Raw genomic sequence first — 17,992 nt, forward strand, 5'->3', positions numbered from 1 at the left:
GGGCGGGCAGGCAGCCAGGTATAGGCAGCGGTGATGTTCCGAAAGCCATGGACAATGGCGTGGTTGAGGTTTGATGATTACTCTTTGGAAGAATTAGAATATTATTACAGAGAAGTAATTTTTGCTGCTGTTCGGGACCGTGAGTGGCCCTGAGGTGGGTGGTGTGTGGGGTCCACTGTGCAGGCAGGCACCACGCTGAAGTGGTGGGGTCTGCGCACGTTTCAGTTTTCCCCAGTGATGCCTTGAGAGTGCACGCCGTTCACTCCTTCCACCAGCTCAAGAAGCCGCCAGAAGGCACCCGGGGCCGGCTCAGCCCCTGCTCTGCACACCCTCTCTTCTAAGGACTCTTCTCCCGGGGATGAGAGATGTTTATGGATTTCCAGTAATTTCTTCTGATGAGTGGCTGGAACATGACACTCTCCTTTGTCTCTTTCCAGCGTGCTACCCGTTCCCAGGAGGAACTTCGGGAGGATAAAGTTTACCACCTGGAGCACCATCGAGTAGAGGCTGCACTGGACCGCAAGTCCGACAGCGACATGTGGATCCATCAGAGTTCCTCCATGGGCTCCAGCGCCTCCAGCCAAGAGCACCTGGACCATGCGTCCAAGGCAGGCACGCCTGCGTCCACTCTGACCAAAAGCGGCCCTGGGCGCTGGAAGACACCGGCCACCGGGCAGCCTACGCCAGCAGCAGTCCCCCAGCCTAATCGCACGGACCTGCCCCCACCTCCTCCTCCACCTCCTGTGCACTATGCCAGCGATTTTGACGGAATCCCCATGGAGTTGCCTCTCCCACCGCCCCCTGCCAGCCAGGCAGGCCCCCAGTCTGCACAGGTGGCCGCCGCGGAGCGCAAGAAGAGGGAAGAGCACCAGCGCTGGTACGAGAAGGAGAAGGCCCGGCTGGAGGAGGAGCGGGAGAGGAAGCGCCGGGAGCAGGAGAGGAAGCTGGGCCAGATGCGCACGCAGTCGCTGAACCCTGCTCCCTTTTCTCCTGTGACTGTGCAGCCCACGAAGCCGGAGAAGCCGGCCACGCTGCAGAGGGCCCCGGACACGGTCATCCGCGAGCTGCAGCCCCAGCAGCAGCCCCGCACGATCGAGCGCAGAGACCTGCAGTACATCACCATCAGCAAGGAGGAGCTCTCCTCTGGCGACAGTCTGTCCCCGGACCCCTGGAAACGGGACGCCAGGGAGAAGCTGGAGAAGCAGCAGCAGCTGCACCTTGTGGACATGCTGAGCAGGGAGATCCGGGAGCTGCAGGGAAAGCCCGCGCGCACCGCCGAGGACAGTGACCGCCTACGCAAGCTCATGCTCGAGTGGCAGTTCCAGAAGCGGCTGCAGGAGTCCAAGCAGAAGGACGAGGATGATGAGGAGGAGGAGGACGACGATGTGGACGCCGTGCTGCTCATGCAGCGGCTGGAGGCAGAGCGCAGAGCTAGGGTAAAGGGCGGCGGGGCGTGCTCGCACTGCTCCGCACTGGGGGCGGGGTGTCTGGGGAGGATTGTGAGCTGGGGCCCTAGGAGGAGCCCGTGTTGAGGCAGAGCTTTGCCCGGACATGCCCAGTCTGAATGGGACTGGGCCGTCTCAGGCAGCAAGCTCGCATTTGTTCGTCTGCAACACGTCCGTTCAGGAGGTGATAGTCTTGGTCGGTGGTTGGCACACTTTTTCATTGAACAGGCAGCTAGTCAGATCTTGGGCCTTGTGGGCCATGAAGACTCAGTCTTCCCGCCCAGCTGTGCAACCAGTTTGGGAACGGGCCGAGTGCCAGCCACACTGAGCATGGTCCCCGCCCAGCCCTGCTCTGGGCGGGTGGCACCAGGCAGTAGGGAGCACGCCCACTGTTTCCGAGGTGGTCGCATGACACTGAGAACAGAGGACTCTCTTCACTTACCCAATTGTACGAGTAACTTCTGGTTCTTTTGTGTCAAATAAAGAAAAGTAAAGTTCATATTAGGTTAGTGCAATGGATTATCACACTGCCAAATTTAAGGTTTTCGTGAGCCCGTGGAGAACTGTCCACAGAGAGGCGTTTATCAGTATTGATTTGAAGAGGGTGCTATTGACCACTTAGTGGTTTGGATTTTTGTTTTTTTAGCAGAATGCAGGATTCTGAGAAGACAGCAGGAACATGTCTTTCTGTCTTTCGGGTTTTGTTTCTGTTCCAGCTTTTGTCTGATGCTCTCTGCCCCTGAACACTGAGCCACGGGGCGGTGCAGAAGGACATAGAGCGGGCAGGCGGCATCTCGCTGACGCACGCACACGCACGCATGCTCCCTGTTGTGTGCATGTGCTTCTCGCGTGTACAGCTGTGCCCCGAGTCCAGGTGGGGCCCCCCTTGTCAGCACTGCAGTTTCTAAAGTGAGGGCCGAAACGTTAGCTCCCTGTTTCCTTAGCGTTTTCCCCCTCGCCAGCGTGAACGCCCTTCAGAACGACCCCACCTGCCAGTGCTGCTGCTTGATTGGAGCTGCATCAGCTCTGGCATCAGCTCTGGCCTCCGTGGTTGTGAATTGGTAGCCGTGCACTTGCCCTTGGCTGTCACTGGCACTAGCAGGCGCGCTGCAGGCAGGCTGTTAAAATGCTGAGTGTGTCTGTGGTCCGTGCCTCTCACCCACAACAGAAGGATAGCACGGCTTTGCCGTTCCTGCAGTGGCAGCCCTGAACATAGCCCCGTGTTAACAGTGAATGCGTAGCTGTGTGGCGTTCGCTGTCACAGCTGCATCCCAGTAGCAGTGACGGGAGCACCGCACTGCCATGGTCCTGCAGGCACTCACGTTGGTGAGGACTGGGTGTTTATTGAAGGTCCGGCCATTTTAAGCCTCTCAGCATGAACTATGATGTTTGGAAAGTTTTTTATGATAATTTAGGTAAAAGCGTCTGTGTATTTACCATTGAATATGTATTGAAATTTGTCTCTTCATCTCCAAGTCAGAGAGCTGAGGGAAACCCTGCCTGGTTTAGTTTCCGTGTGTCTTAGTCCCGAAGCTCGGTGTTGACTTTGAGTGGCAGACGAGAGGCTGCACCGCCCCCGCCCCCACCGGGCCCTTCAGAGGCAGCGGCAGGAGAGCAGCAGACGGCTGGCGGTGGAGCCCGGGTCGGAGCTAACCGTTCACACTCCCTCTTTCTTTTTTCCCCTCTGTCGCCTGCAGCAGACCGCTCTGCCAGCAATCTCTGTTCTAGATTTGGTATGTCCTTGTTTCTTTCCCTTTGGTACGTTTTCCTGTCTCGGTTTCCCCTCTCTTCAGTGGTGGTTTGTGTCTCAGTAGCTGCAGCCCCCGCGGCCCCTCACAGGTGGGCGCCCGGGTCCGTGGCTTAGAGCATGCCTCTGTTTCCACGCCTAGTGTTCCCTGCTCTCCTGTAACGTCACGTGTTCCTGTCCGCGGTTTGCACTCTTCTCGGTGTCCGTTGTGAGCCGATTGTGTATATTCTCGGTGGTCATAAATACATGAGCAAATGCAATTTTGCAGAGACTGATAATCCATTTCATTCTTGTTCCATTAGCAATAGATTCTAGATACTCAGCCATTAGACACTCAATGGAGCTGCTCTTGACATTGTTTGCCATTCAGCTGGAACTGTCTAGGATGTGACTGAGGGCGGCTGGAGTGCGAGAGAGTTCCAGGAGCTCGTCCTCTGTCCCCCGACGACGCCACCTGCATTTCAGTTTGTCAGCCACACCAGTGTCACGCCCGCTCCGAGCACTTGTGGTCACCCTCGGTTGTGCGTGCAGTGTGCTCAGGGCCGGTGCTGCAGACCTTCGGTCGGCCACCGGGTGTCCGTCTGTGCCGTCTGCCCGACGGCACAGTCCAGCCTTGGTTCTTGCCCGAGTGTGTTCGTGGAAGAACATCTCAGGTGTTGAACAAAACTTCAGTTTTTAACCCAGCGGCCCTTTCATGCTGACACCTGTGTGGTCGGTCATGCGTCTCTCAGGTGACAGTCTCGAGGCTTAGCTGTCGGGACACATCGTTTCTCAAGCAGCCTTTCCAAACAAGTCAGGCTCCAGTGCTGGGCTTCCCCTCACATTCTGACCGAAACGTGCATTTGTTAGTCGGCTTTTAAATGAGGCCAGCATCAGACGATGCTTAAAAAAATGCCTCAACTCAGGTCTGGTGTGAGTGGCCTTTCATCAAGTGACCGGCTCCCTTCTGTCAGAGTCGAAATGGCAGGGGGACGATGACCCCTCCAGAGGAGCCTGTCCTGTGCCCTCCCCTCCTAGGCAGCAGGAAGGCCTGTCCCCTGAGCCTCCCCTCTGTGACAAGACAGACGTGAGAGACGGGTGTGCTTCCCGCCCTCACCCCTGCGTGTGAAGGTGCCTGTGCAGGGGTGCTGCGCCCAGGGGTGCTGCGCCCAGGGCCACCGCGTCGGCTCACAGATGCTCGAGGGCCCACCGTGGGCCCAGGGAGGCCCTGCCCAATGCCACCTCGGGTACAGTGGATATCGGTGATGACATTTAAGGATAAGGGCTACACGAAGCTTTCTGTTTCAAAGAAGTGGCCGAGTTTCCTTTTCTTTGAAAAATAACAGTTAATATTGATGTTGCCCACCCTGTTCTTGAGCATTTTTAGCCTAGTTCCCCAGCACACATGAACGTTACTGTCCCGGTGGTGGTTCTCTAAGGCCTTGGTTGCTGCCAGGTTTTTGTGGTGAGTGGGATCAAGGGGGCAGCTGCTTCTCGGGGTGAGTGTCAGAGGGGTCGGAGGGCGCCCCGGCAGCTCTTCCTCCTCCGCCTCCTCTGCCTCCTCCTCCTCTTCCTCCTTTTCCTCCTCCTCCTCCTCCGGGTTCAGCCCTCTGCCTGTGCCCTCCGCTGCCTCCAGTCTGAGGCTTATGCTGACACCAGCGCCCCGCCCCACCACGTACATGTCCAGGGTGAGCCTCTCTCCCACCTGGCCACACAGACCTCTCCCATTTCCTCTTGCTCAGGAGGAAGTCCTGCTCTCTTTGCCGCATCGGCTCTACCGTCAGCCTCCCCCTCACAGCCCCCCCCTCACAGCCTCCCCCTCACAGCCTCCCCCTCACCCAGAGGGGTGCTCCCTTTGAACACCCATTGACCACAGCCGTGAGTTTCTCTCTGTCGGGAAACTGCTGTTTAGTTTTCCCGAGTTGGACCCCCTTTCTCCCCAGCCTGGCCTGAGCCACAGCATCTCCCGCCTGAGTGACTGCCGGAGAGCCCTTCCGGAACCCCTTGCCTCAGCCTCTGTCCCCTTACAGGCTGTTCTCAGTGGGGCGGCCACATGGAGACTGACAAACACATCAGAATGCAGGGCCCTTAGGGCCCTGTGGTGGCTTCTCAGTCCCTCGGAGAAACGCTCTGAGTCTTCCCAGGCCCTCCAAGGTGCTGTTTTCTGTCCACAGCCCCCAGGTCCCACCCGAGGTGTGGGTCAGGGGGCTGTCACTATAGCCTCACCTGGCTCACACCTGATGGGGACCCAGCCCTTCTCCCTCATGACAGAGCGTGTGGCTTTAGGTCACAAAAAAATTGCACAGGCTACTCTCCTCTTTCTTTTAACAGTGACAGGGGTGGAACAAAGGGGCTACTGGGGCTTCTGAGCCTGACCCAGCCTGAAGGTGTCGAGACCCACCAGAGCTTTCTGAGTTTGTGCTTGGTGCTCTTTCTCCTACACAGAGTCTCCTGCTTGCGGGGGACTCCACTGCGAGGAGCCATCCTCCACCGGGAACTTGCAGGACCCAACCATCTGCCCCTGGCCAGTCCCAGCTGGTCCCAATGGCCCAGCAGCTCCTATAGCCCCAGGGAGTTTCTGGAGCTGTCAAGGCTCTTCCCAGTTCCTCTGTGAAGACCCCAGGGCCGTCCCCTCCAAGGCCATCTTCCTGTCTGCCCCTGGAGTGGGACTGGAGAAGCTGGGCCTCCTGGCCCAGGGAGTTTGGGCTCAGGGAGAGAAGCCTCACAGAGGGGCTGTAGGGCACGTCCCTGAGAGTCGTCTGCGAGGGTGGAAGCAGCAGGCTGTTCCCCTGCCTGTTCTATGGAAGGACTCAGAAATAGGCACTGGCCCGGGCCAGGATGTCAGAGCCCCAGGGTGGGCACGATCCCCTTCAGGAAGGGCCAGCAGCACCCAAGGAGTTAGGAGGAGAAGGATGTTCCCACGAAAGCCAGCGTGTGTGGGAGTTGGGACCCAGAGTTACCTGTGGAACATCAACCAGTCCCCTGAAAGCACTGCGCAGGTGCGCGGTGGGCACGGGCCCTCGGCCCCCCACCCTGCATGAGGCTTCTTGGGTTCGTCATTGCTGCCAGAGGACCTCTCTCTGCAGCTGCGCTCCAGCTCTGACAGCTACCGACAGAAGGGCCACTTCCTTACGGCGTGGACGAGGGGCTGGTGTCTGCCCAGGAGGCCTCCCTGCTGTCCCCAGGCGCATGCTCCCATGCACTTTGTGTCCCCGTCGAGGAGACACGTCCTCTGCACAGCTGCTCCACGTCTCAGGCAGAGTGGCAGTGGCTGCCGCTTCCTCAGGCTGGGCCTAGACCTTCAGGGTTGAGTGCTCTCCTTGGGCAGCAGGAAGGGTCCTTCGGACGGTGTGCTCCGTGCAGGTGGCAGCGAGAGAGTGGCTGGTTAAAGACACCAGCTCGCGTGGTTTTTTGGTCCCAAGTTACAAACACACAGATCCGAAGTCTCCACACCCTTTTTTTAAACTTGAAAATACCTTTTTTAGAAACGTGGATTGCTAGTATACCGGAATCTTGGGTCAGACTTACATACTGGCTTTTGAAATACCAGCCTAGTTCGTGGTTTAGAGTAATTTTGGTCTGGCTTATTCTGTTGACTCGTTCTGTAAGAATTATATCTGTTCCCCCAAATAGAACTTCCTGCAAGACTGCTTAGATGGCATGTAACTTTTCCTTTCTGAGCTGTTATGTAAAGGAAATTCAGGGATTAGACTGCTTTTTTTCCTCTCATTAATGGGTCTGGTTTTGGGGGTTTTTTGGTCGTTTGGTTTTGTGTTTTGGTAAAGAAGCATATCTTTCAGGAAAGACCAATCCGAGTTTTGGAACACACCCTCTGTGTTAAACATGTTACGGACTGTGAAGATATGGCCTCCACCCTACGGGCGGTCCTTGGCCTTCAAGCGGTGACGAGGACCCAAGCATAGGGGGCTCTTCTCACCAGCGGCCAGGCTGAGGCAGAGGGAGGCTCGTGGGGGAAACACCTGTGTGTAGTCTTGCAGGATTAGCACCCTCTGCCCGTTGTCGTGAGCTCTGAAGTTGTTTTGACGTCTCAGTTTTGACGTCTCAGTGCCATAGAACCGACTGGCAGTCCCAGTGTGTGCTGGCTGTCCTGCTCGCCACCTGTTTCTGGTTGGGTCCAGAGAGTGTCACGTTGTGCCGTCAGCTCGTGCTTTCACCGGGAGCAGAAGCGCCAGAGCATCAGTGCAGTTCTGGGGTCCTGGTCGCCCACTGTCCTGTGGGGTGTTCACGTGACCCACTGCCGTTTCCTGAAGGATGTGTGGGTGCCAGTCCTCATGGGTGCCGAGGACTCCGGAAGCCCCCTGTTGGCCCTGCGCCCCGCTGCAGCACTCACCTCTTCCTTGTGGCCCCCCCAGCCCCCCAGGCCCCGCTGCAGACGCCCGGGTGCCCTCCCGGGGTCCCGCCTAGACCACACTGAAGGGGGCGGGGCTGCGTGGTCTTCGAGAGAGCCGGTTTTCATTTTCCCTAAAGCGCTTCACTGTTATGTGCTGATGGGAGGAAGCCCCATGGCCCGGCTCATTTATTACCAGACACAGCATTTTGCACCATGGAAATGAGCGAGAGCCACATTGTTAGGGTTTTGTTTTTATTAAAACAACCCACAGTTCTGAGGAGCAGTTGATGGAGTAACCAGGAGTTCTGTGGGCACCAGTGCGCACCCTGTGGGGCTCGACGTGACGACCCAGATGCGGTTGGAGACTGAGCAGGGGTCCTGGTGCTGTTGGTCCATGTGCGGCAGGTTGAGTCCCCTCCTCGATGTAGGGCATCCTGAGTGGTGGGCGCTGCTCTGGCCTGGGCCTCGGGCAGATTTAGATGGAGGAGGATGCAGGGTGTTGAGAGCTGCTGTCACCGCAGACACAGCTGTCTTATATCGAGGTGCAAAGGGAGAGTCTTGCTGTGGCCTCCCATGCCAGATGAGCTTTTAATTCAGGGTTCTTTTAGAAAAGGGAGCTTCAGCCTGGAGTGAGTGCATGGGAACTGGGACCAGGAGGACAGGGACAAAGGAGCTGAAACACAAAGAGAATATTTGGTATTTGGCTTAGACTTCTGAAGAGACCCTTGAGTGTTTGAATGGTGTCGGGGGGAGGATAATGACAAGCAGCTGACGCATTTTAGAACGACCAGAGCCTGGTGGCAGCCGGTGGCCTGAGACTAGGATGTGCTGTCCCGGGAGGTAGGCTCCCTCAAGAGCTTGTCCCAGCAGCACCGGGGGTTTCCTGGCAGACAAGTAGGGGAAGAGAGTTTGAAGAAGGTTCTCCCACAGTCCTAGTTTTGCTATTTGGCATTTGGGGGTCTCCCTGAACAGATGGGTCCAGATCGAACTGCTGGTGGCAGAGGCCCAGGGTGGGAGCAGACAAAAGGAACTTGGCCCCCAGGACCAGATGTCTCTGTAAACCAGGTCACAGCCTGCCATGCTGCCCGCCCGCCCAGAGGTGTCACCGTGCCACACCTGCCCCGGGGCACAGGCTGCTTTCCCTACCCCCAGCGGCCACCAGAATGCACGGGAAGGGGTGGTTGGGGACACCTGTTCACACAGCTAGTTACCTTAAACGTGTTGTCCCAAAATAAGCATGCTTGTTTGATGCAAGAGTGTGCGAGTGGAGTGCATTCTCTTGGGCACCATGATCTGTGGACGGGTGATTCTGGGACTGGGGACAGTGCTCTGGGGTGACTTCCTCGGCCACTGCGGGGCTCTTGGTTACACCGTCTTGGCCATGCTGGAGCCTGTGTTCCGTGTTGTGTGCGTGTTTCTGCTTGTGTCTGTGTGCTGCTGCTCCGTGCTGGCAGGCCGCCGGGCGGAGGCTAAGGGCACCCTGCTGTCAGTTGCAGGACGAGGAGCGCCGGCGGCAGCAGCAGCTGGAGGAGACGCGGCAGCGCGAGGCCGAGGAGCGCGCCCGGCAGGAGGAGCAGCGGGGCAGGCGAGACGCCGAAGCCAAGGTTCGGGTCCTGTAGGGCGCAGCGGGGCTGGCGTGTGGCCCGAGGCGTGTGGGGCAGAGCAGGGCCTGCTCCCAGCTTCTGTTCCCGGACCAGACACTGGAGCCCGCTGGCCCACCTCTCTCCTCAACTGTCTCCAGACCCCTGTCTTCTGCGTGTCTCTCTCTGACTTCTGAACTCTTGGGCCTGGCCGGCAAGAGCGTCTGCCCTGGGGCTGCTGACCCAGCTCTGTCTTTCCTGGCCGTGACGGGCTGGCAGCTACTGGGGAGCAGCCAGTGGTTCTGTTCCTGCTCACCTTGGGTTGGAGCTGTAGGAAGCACCAGGGGCATAGGAAGACAGTCTATTGACGCTGAGTGTCTTAAATAGGTTGTTTCCCGAAATGACTCTATTGCAGTTGATGACGAAGAGAGCATATGGCTCATAGAAAACAAGAAATGGGAAATTGTAACAGTGTGTAACCTGGTAGAGTTCTGAGTCATTACTTTGTATCCACATGCGGGTTTTTTGTTCAAGTAACCCTTTCAGTGGAATTTTAATGGGACAGCCCTTTTGGCCTGTGCTGGGGCAGGAGCAATGCGATGCTGCCCTTCCCCACCCTGTGTGCACCCAGGCCCTCCTGGCCCTGCCCAGCGGCCCCAAGTGCACTGGGCCCTGCACGTGCTATCGCTTCCCCCTGGGATGGTGGAAGCCCAAGTGCCACACCTGGTTTGTTAAAAACCCCTTCCATAAGGGCCCAGGGACAGTATTCACAGAACGCCCTCCCCACCTGCAGGGAGGACGCTTCCCGTGCGGGCACCGCTGGTGTCCGCACCGCACAGCCAGGCTCCATCCCTCCCACTCGTCCTCCCACCACCCTTTGCGTCCGACAGCCTGGAACTCTCAGGGAGTCTGAGCTTTCGGGCGGCTCAGCCTGGCACCTCCCCCTGTGTGGGGAAGTCACCCTGATGGTCTCCAGAATCCAGGCCCCTGATGTTTCAGTTTGTGTGGTGTTTGGGGTCCGACTGTCCCTGGGCTGCGGAGGGAGTGCCCGATCCCCTGGCTCCCCGCCTGCTCAGCTGTCCCAGAGCACACGGCCGCCCTCCCCCCACCCCTGGCGCCCTGCAGGTGTGCCAGGGCCAGTGTGTGCTGTGCTGAGACACTCGCAGGCCCCGTGCTCGCCCCGGGCCCAGCAGAGGCACTTGGTTTGCAGCGCCTGCTTCTGCGGTCGAGTGGCCAGTGCAAGAAGCAGCTGGGTGACCTGCTGTCCCACGCAGACTATTCCGAACCGGTGGGTTGGCTTTGTGGTGGAGAACTGCTGGGTGGAGCGCGGCCTCTCGGGCCCATTGCTGGGTCTGTTCTTAGCGCAGGGAGGGCGTGCCGGCTCCCCTGGAAGGGCCTCTGCTCTGGGCTAAGACCCAGACCCAGGGCAGCAGCCAGGGCACCGCAGAGCCCACTTCTCATTTTGAGTCCGCGCCCCTAGAGGACACATATATTTTGTGTAGAAAATAAGAGAAAAAGTTTTCCCTTCAGGATGTCTCAACATAGAGGAAGATAGAGTGAAAAGTTGGGTCCAGGCCACAGTTGTGGCTGGCATCTACTCTTAGGAATTTCTCCTCAGAAGATGAACCGTCGGCCAGTGTGTACTCACTCCCTCTGAGTGTGTGAGTGTGTGTGTGCACACGTGTGTCTGTGTAGAGGCAGCAGGGAGAAAGCACGGGTGTAAAGTTTGACGTGGGACCAGCAGCCCGCATCCTGATGCCAGCGAGGTCCCTACGGTCCCTGCGCTTGGGTGGAGTGGGTTAGAGCGCACTGCACTGCGTTCTCCGTGCTCCCCGTTCCTGTCACGGCTGATAACTTCCTGTTGGGTTTCTCTTCCCCTTACTTTCTTCCTGTGTTCTGAAAGTTCTGTCAACTTGGAACAAAATTGTGCTGTTAACCTTTTTTAATGTTAAAGTAACTTTAACACTGTCAACTGGAGTTTTTGCGGATGTATGTCAGAAAAAATGTACGGCACCTGTCACAAAGCGTCTTGTGGACTGTCTCGTTGCTGTTGCTCCAGCGTTCTGTCCGACAGGGACTTGAAGACCTGCCCTGTGAGTCGAGGGCCACGCGGAGCGCACGAGTGTGTTGCTCTGGGGAAACGAGTGATGCTCTCCCTCGGGGTGACCGGGGACAGACCAGGCGACTCAGTCGCACCCTCCCTGTGGGGAGGGCGCCCCCCTGGGGCAGCCCAGGGGCGGGGTGCCCTGGACGTGCCGGCTGCAGGAAGCCAGTTAGAGTCAGTGTGGGGCTTTCCTTGTCTTTAAACTCGGCAGTCCCAGGTAAGTTCACGAGGTAGCAAAAACAGGAGACAGACAGAGACCCGGAGGGCATGGGAGGGGCTGGGAGGGCCGAGAGTCGGTGGGACGTGGAGCGAGACAGTGCTGTGCAGACCGCGTGCAGGGGCCGGAGAGGACCTGGACGTCCGCTTGTTCCCTGCCTGTGAGCAGCTTTGTCCTGCATGACTGCAGCACGCACAAATGGGCGCGTGAGTCTCGAGAAGGCCGCGTCCAGGCTGATGTGGCTGTCGGACTCCATGTTCATTATCAGTGTGGTGATGGGGCTGCAGGCAGGGCTACCCTCTGCTGTCCTGTGAGCCCTGTGAGTGGGCTGTGGCCCCTTCCCCCCCCACCTCCTCTGACCTTTGCCCTTTTGTCTCCGCCCACAGAGGCGACAGGAGGAAGGGTATTACAGCCGCCTGGAGGCCGAGCGGCGCAGACTGCACGAGGAGGCTGAGCGCCGGCTGCTGGGGCCCGAGGAGCCAGAGCTGGAGCCGGGTCTGGGCCGCCCGCCACTGCCCCGGGGCTATGAGCCTGCGGCCCTGTCCCCCACAGCCCATGTGCCGCCCCCACCACCACAGCGCACCGCCTCCTCCCTCCAGGCCCAGGCCCTCTCCCCTGACTCCCTGTACACCGCCAAGTATGTTGCATACAACGAGGAGGAGGAGGAGGACTGCGGCCCAACAGGTCAGGATGAGTGCACCAGCCCGAGGACGTCTCATGGGCTCCGTCCTCCTGCCACCCTTAAGCCGCAGCGGCCCCCCTGCCAGCCGTACCCGGCCTCGGATGGCATCTTTCTCTCCACCTCATTCCAGCCACCCTCGGCCAGTGCCAACAGTACTGCCCACAAAGCAGGCCAGCCCCTGCCCCCTCCAAAAACCGCCAGCTTGTGCCATCTCGGCCCCTCCAGAGGTAGAGGTAACCAACAGCACTGCCCATCAGCCCTCTGTCTTTTCGATCAGCTCCTGGCCTCTGCCTGCACTGCCCACAGGGTGCAGTCCCCTTGGCCGCGCTCACTGGGGAGTCTGGGTCGGGCTGCATCCCCGGGCTCTGCGGGGTGACCTCCCTCTCCCTGGATTGCAGTGTCTTGCTGACGCTCTCCGTGTGGTTGACACTCTTGAGACGCCCTCTCCCACCAGCTGAGCTGACTGCAGTTGGCCCTTCTCCCTTCCTCCCTTCCTCAGTGCTGTTGGTCTCGGCCGCCGCCCTCTGCCTCTTCAGATAACTCCTGCGTTCCGCTGGCCATGAGCCCTTTCCCACATTCTGGACCTAAGTTTCCACTTAACTCACTGCCACAGCACATGTTAGGCTCTGCATTTAACTGAAGTGGGACTTCCTGTCCAGGCTCACGTGCCACGTGGTGGTGGTGTGGCCGGGACCCCTCGCCGCTGCAGTGCTTGCCAAGCTGGGTAGGGGCAACGGCTGGGTGCCAAGCTGCCACTGCCACAAACCCAACACTGGGTGTCTGTGGACTTTCCTGCCCTACTTTCTGCCTCCCTGTTGCCTTCCCTCTGGGCAGTGCAGCACAGGCAGCCAGGCCCCACGGGCAGGCGCTTGCCTTGGGTTCTGACCCAGCATGGTGGTCCCTGCCTGTGCCACTGCAGGCTGCGTGTTCGTGATGCTTCTGAGACAGCCCTGGAAGTGACATTGAGAATGTAACTAAGTTATAAGGGTTCGGATTTCAGACAGACCACGTGCCTCCCCCCAGACTGGAGAGCTGGCGGTACAGGCTCCCGTTGAGTGGTGTCACTTGCAGTGAGTACAGGGCTCTCCTGAATCCTCCGCCATGCGGGAGCTCAGTCCTCACAGCCACGTGGCTGGGCCTCAAGTCACAGGTGGCTTTGCCGCCTGAGACAGAGCTGTGACTCCCCGGGGATTTGTTGTAGATGTCCAGAGTGGCGGAGCTTTAGACTGTGACAGAATAGCAGCGATTTTTGCCGCGAAGGGCCGTCCACGTCCCTGCAGCAAAGTGCAAGCTGAGTGTGAGATGCGAATGTTGCAGCGGATGGACACGGGGCTCGGTGGCAGGGCCTCCTGGCAGGCACTCTGCTCACCTTGGCTTTCTGTCCCCACAAACCCTGTCCTGTCTCTCGCCCGAAGCCCATGCAGCAGCAGGTCCCATCCCGCCTCCCTGCTCCCCAAAGACTTTCTTCTTCCAAAACGCACAGCTGGTACCCCTCCACCACCTCCCTCACACCGCTGCACCCACGTTCAGCTCTGTCCTGTCGTGCGTGCGCTGGGAAGGCACGGTTCTGCAGCCCGGGCGGTTTCTTCCACTGGACACTGTGCACAGGCGGGCAGGGTGCCACTGCCCCCATGCCGACCGCTGAGCCAAAAGCGCCCTTTCCCGAGGTTCTGCAAGAAGCCTCTGCCACAGGCAGTTGGTTCCTGTGTAGCCATTGGAGAGCACTTGACACTCGGATGAACTGGGAGTTTTCAAAAGATGATTTTTGCCAGTGGAAGAAACAAGTATTCTGAAAGCAAAGCTCAAAAGATAGAACATTTTTCAAAATGAAACAAAGAACTTGGAATTGGAACTGAAAAGCTTTTATGCAAGTAACATATCTCAAGGCCTGCTCTGGATTACCCTCAGTTAGAGGCGGGTTTCTGTTTGATCTTTTGAGCCTTTGCTGCTGGGGACACTATGTACGTGGTGCCGGGGGACCCGCACTGAGCTGTGAGGAAGGGTGCAGTGCACAGAGGAATCGCTCCCACAGGGGCCGGGCCATCTCCAGTGCATCGGGCATGTGGGTGCACAGGGTCAGGTTGGAGCAGCTTGGCCAGCGGGACGCTTCTGAGGTTTACGGTGAACCCGAATTCCGAGCCTGTTGAGTCCAGCCCACTGCCCCGTCAGTGTGCTGAGCGGGTTGAGCACCCGTCGCTGCAGCCTGGGTTACTATAAGCAAAAGGTTTTCTCAGTGTGGAAATTCCTTTGTCCTGCTCAGTTAAAGTTAATAGGGATACATTAGTGTGGTTTTAATGCTCTACCATTATGGGCAAGAGTGGATCCTCTGGATGCATTAAGGCCTTCTGTCTGCGTCTGCATCCTGCCTTTGGACCCCCCACAGCCCCGGGGCAGATGGTGGGTGGCTGTGCCGAGAGAGCGAGGGCCCCTGGTCCCCCAGGCTGCTTCAGCTGAGTGTCTGCCGCGCCTGGTCCTGGAGCCGCAGCACCGTGCCAGTGCGGGTGCTGGGCGCGCACTTGTGTGAAGGGTTTTGTTTCATGACTACAGCCATTTATTTTGAAAGAATTCAGTAGCTGCCCTGAAAGAGAATTTCAGCCACATGATAACATCTTGACCTGGGGGCCACACTCACTCTTGGCAATTTTGCAGGAAGCCTCAGTGTCAGGAGTGTCTGACACGCTGTCCCCTCCCTATCGAAGTCAGTCTTTGTGGGGCTTTCCTGTGGGTTTACAGTGTCCCTGAGTTTTGTTCGATCAGAAATGGTCGGCCGTCCCCTCCCCCACAGGAAGGGGCAGGGGCTGCTGGCTCAGCACCTGGCGGGGCAGTGCATGGACGACTTTGGCTCCTGAGAGAGGAGCGTGTCCCGTGGAAGAGCCTCGTCTTCCTCAGTTAGTGGTCAGGAACATCGCCACGTGCGCTGCACCCTTCTCACGAGTGAGACTTTACAGATAACGCTGGTGCTTTAACTTTGACTTTCTCTCTTGTGCCAAAGGACCAGACTGTTTCGCGGGGTCTTCTGGGATGCTGACCGGTGCCCCTGAGGCTTATCTGGACCTGAGAGAGAAACCAGCTAAAAGGTAGTCTGTCTGCACTGCACGGCGCCTCCGCCAGTGTGGCCCCCTCCTCACCCCATGTGCCTGGGGCCGCGCTGGCATTTCAGAGACATGGTCCGGTTTGGGCGTCTGCCATCACCCAGAGCTGCGTGATGCACAGACTCGCTGCTCGTGCCACGCTGCTCGTGGGGTGGACCCCGGAAGGGTGAGTGCAGGCTCGCAAGGCAGCACGGCGGGGGCCCTTGGACGTGCCCTCCCGTGTGTCTCCCCCGGGAGGTGGTGGGTTTGAGGGCAGGGCCTTGGAGGCCCCGGCGTCCTGCCCTCCCCAGCGTCCTGCCCTTGGCCCTCATTGGGACCTCTGTGGCCCGCACCGAGCTCAAAGCACTGGACCAAGCCAGGCGGTGCTGGTGTCCACCTCTGACTTCTCACTCAGGCGGGGTGACTCACAGAGAACGAGGCGCGCGCTCACTGAAACGTCACCAGGTTGCCTGCTGATGTGAACCACCCTGCTTGGGGACTGGCTGTGGCCCTTCTGACCAGTGCTGTTTGCCTTTCCCTCTCCTGCAGCCAAGAGGCCGACATTCCTGCCAGTTCGGGAGCCCCCGAGAACTTGACGTTCAAGGAGCGCCAGCGTCTCTTCTCGCAAGGTCAAGACGTGTCTAATAAAGTGAAAGCCTCTCGTAAACTAACAGAACTGGAGAACGAGCTGAACACAAAATGAGAAAGGGTGGGGCACCTTGTGTCTGCCCCGCGTCCCCTCAGCACGGCCTTGCCAGGTGAACCCGAGCAAGTAGGGGCCCTTCTCTCTGGCCACTTAGGGTCTGTCTCCTGGACGGCAGGGTTCCAAGACTGCTTGGCTTTATGGGAGGTTTCACATGAGCAGCTTAAACACTGTCTAATTTCTCAACTCTCTGACTCACAGCAAGACTTTCTCCCTCAGTTTCTTTTTTAGAGGGGCCGCAGCAAAGGGGGCATCTCTTCTCTCCTGTCTTCCCCACGGAGCACACAGCGGTCTCTTCCTTCTCACACACTCGAGTTGAGCTCTCCGAGGACAGCTTGAACTGCCCAGACTGTCGTTTGCACTGCTGAGTGGCAACTGGGGACTGTGGGACAAGGGTGTCGGCCACCTTCCAGGAGAGGGGACTGGGAAGGTGTGGCCCAGTCTCGGCACCTCCCTGCCCCGCCCCCCGGTCCTTGGGGCCCTGGTCCCTCTTGTGCCTTCTCAGGACACGCCCTCCTGGTTAGGTCTGCCTTTTTGACTGGAGAGATTTTTTTCCAACACAAAATATTGAGGCTTTAAGTTTAGGAAATTTTCTTTCTGTAAACAGTAGATTACTGTTACAATAAATTATGGGTGGTTTTGAAGGTGGCAGTTAACGTCAGAAAGTTGACTGTCCAGTTGTGCACGGGGAGCTGTGGAAGAGGCCGTGCTGGCTGCAATGTGGACTGGAGTCGGACGCAGCCCCCAAGCAGAGCGGGTTGGGGGGGCAGTGCCACACGCAGCCTGGCGTCCGTGTGCTGTTGGCAGCGGGGCGGGGGTGCACGTGCAGCCTCTGCAGCTTACGTCTGTGGGGTGACGCCTGCGGCAGTTCAAGCTGTTTTTTACTCTGATAGAATTATTTAAATTTCATTGGTTGAATTACTAGTTACCACTGTCATCTTCTCAGCCATGAAGATGTGGCTGATGTTGGGGAGACGGACCTCACTCTGTTTTCTCTTGTGTGATGTTAAATCGGTGAATCACTCTGATCGTAAGCAGATTTCCTGTCTGACCCAGCCCTGATGCGGGGCCTCGAAGCCCGCTCGGTGCCGGACCGCTCTCTGAGAGGCTCATGGGTGTCAGGGGGATGCGCACACTTCCAAACTGCAGCCGGAGGGTCTCTCTAGGCTTAGAAATCACTGTAATAAGAGTTGTATGATAAGTCATTACAATGCGAGTGTACATATTTTTGGTGTGTATCAGGGCTCTTATTTGGAAGTGTGCTTTCACCCTGTTCCTCGGTGCAGCACCAGAGTGGGCACGCCTCTGCTCGTGAAGGGCTTGCACGCTTGCTCCCAGGTGTGGGCCAGACGGCAGCCTTACAGGGGCGAGAGCCACGCTTTCTTTAAACACGACGCAGACGAACTACTGTTCTGTTAATATGTAGGAAGGATGGACACACAAGTACCTGTGCATGCATGGAAGCACCTGTGCACAGGGCTGTTTGTGTGTGTGGTCCTCTGACTCCTGAGCAGGTGGGGCTGGCCATCCTGGACGGCGGGTCGGACAGGAGTGGGTGTGGAGTCGCTTTTTGTGGCTGCGCTACTATGAAGGGTCGTCCAAACTGCTGTAGTCTCCATTTCTACTGTATTTCACTCTCAGCCTATTTTTAATAAACTTTATACATATTTAAGTGGATTTGCTGCTGTTTTTGTAGTGCTGACAGAGATTCCCTCTGAGTGTCAGACTCCCTCTCCCGCGCCTGCCTGCTGCCCTGTCCCGTCAGGCTCCGTTCTCCTGTGCCCCCGATAGCACACACTGGCAGGATGAGGCTGCAGGTCCCTGGGGTGGGTCTCTGACACTCGGCCCCAGGCCTTCCCAGTTGTCAGGGAGATGTTTCTCGGGGATGGCTCACCCCTGGGGGCCTCCTTGGATCCGGAAGTACCCCAGTCATCAGGGAGTCATCCCACGGGGTGCCCTGGAGGCGTGTCAGAGTGCAAGGGCCCAGTGGTGCTTGTTTAGCTCTGTGTTTGGGCGCAGACGTGCAGGAGGGCTGCATTTGGCGGGTGCCACTCAGGGCCACCAGCACCCAGGAGCTACCCCTGAGGGGGCTTGGCCCTGCAGCCCCCTGGGT

The 17,992-nt window shown here is 58.2% G+C and overlaps 1 protein-coding gene and 1 long non-coding RNA gene across 18 annotated transcripts in view; one reads left to right on the forward strand and one right to left on the reverse strand.

Moving 5' to 3' along the window:
* AFDN (afadin, adherens junction formation factor) overlaps positions 1-17,556 on the forward strand; it is a 108,946-nt gene extending 91,390 nt beyond the window's left edge. For 6 of the 17 annotated variants that reach the window (XM_037062515.1, XM_037062798.1, XM_037063030.1 and 3 more), the window contains 6 exons: positions 438-1,436; positions 3,143-3,178; positions 9,013-9,126; positions 11,810-12,338; positions 15,098-15,182; positions 15,726-17,556. In XM_037062515.1, coding sequence (XP_036918410.1) covers positions 438-1,436; positions 3,143-3,178; positions 9,013-9,126; positions 11,810-12,338; positions 15,098-15,182; positions 15,726-15,879 — 1,917 coding nt within the window. In that variant the 3' untranslated portion in view covers positions 15,880-17,556. The remainder of the gene's footprint in view (positions 1-437; positions 1,437-3,142; positions 3,179-9,012; positions 9,127-11,809; positions 12,339-15,097; positions 15,183-15,725) is intronic. The other 11 variants (XM_037063531.1, XM_037063257.1, XM_037063326.1 and 8 more) reach the window with 6 other exon arrangements.
* Positions 8,526-8,803, reverse strand: LOC118999246 (uncharacterized). Its single transcript, XR_005069070.1, has 2 exons — positions 8,669-8,803; positions 8,526-8,638 (listed from the first exon to the last, which is right to left on the reverse strand). It is a non-coding gene; the product is annotated as an uncharacterized LOC118999246 (long non-coding RNA).
* Positions 17,557-17,992: the final 436 nt, after the last annotated feature.

This window comes from Sturnira hondurensis, unplaced genomic scaffold (genome assembly GCF_014824575.4).
Source record: "Sturnira hondurensis isolate 20B ecotype Veracruz unplaced genomic scaffold, ASM1482457v3 Scaffold0000167, whole genome shotgun sequence".
Lineage (NCBI taxonomy): Eukaryota > Metazoa > Chordata > Mammalia > Chiroptera > Phyllostomidae > Sturnira > Sturnira hondurensis.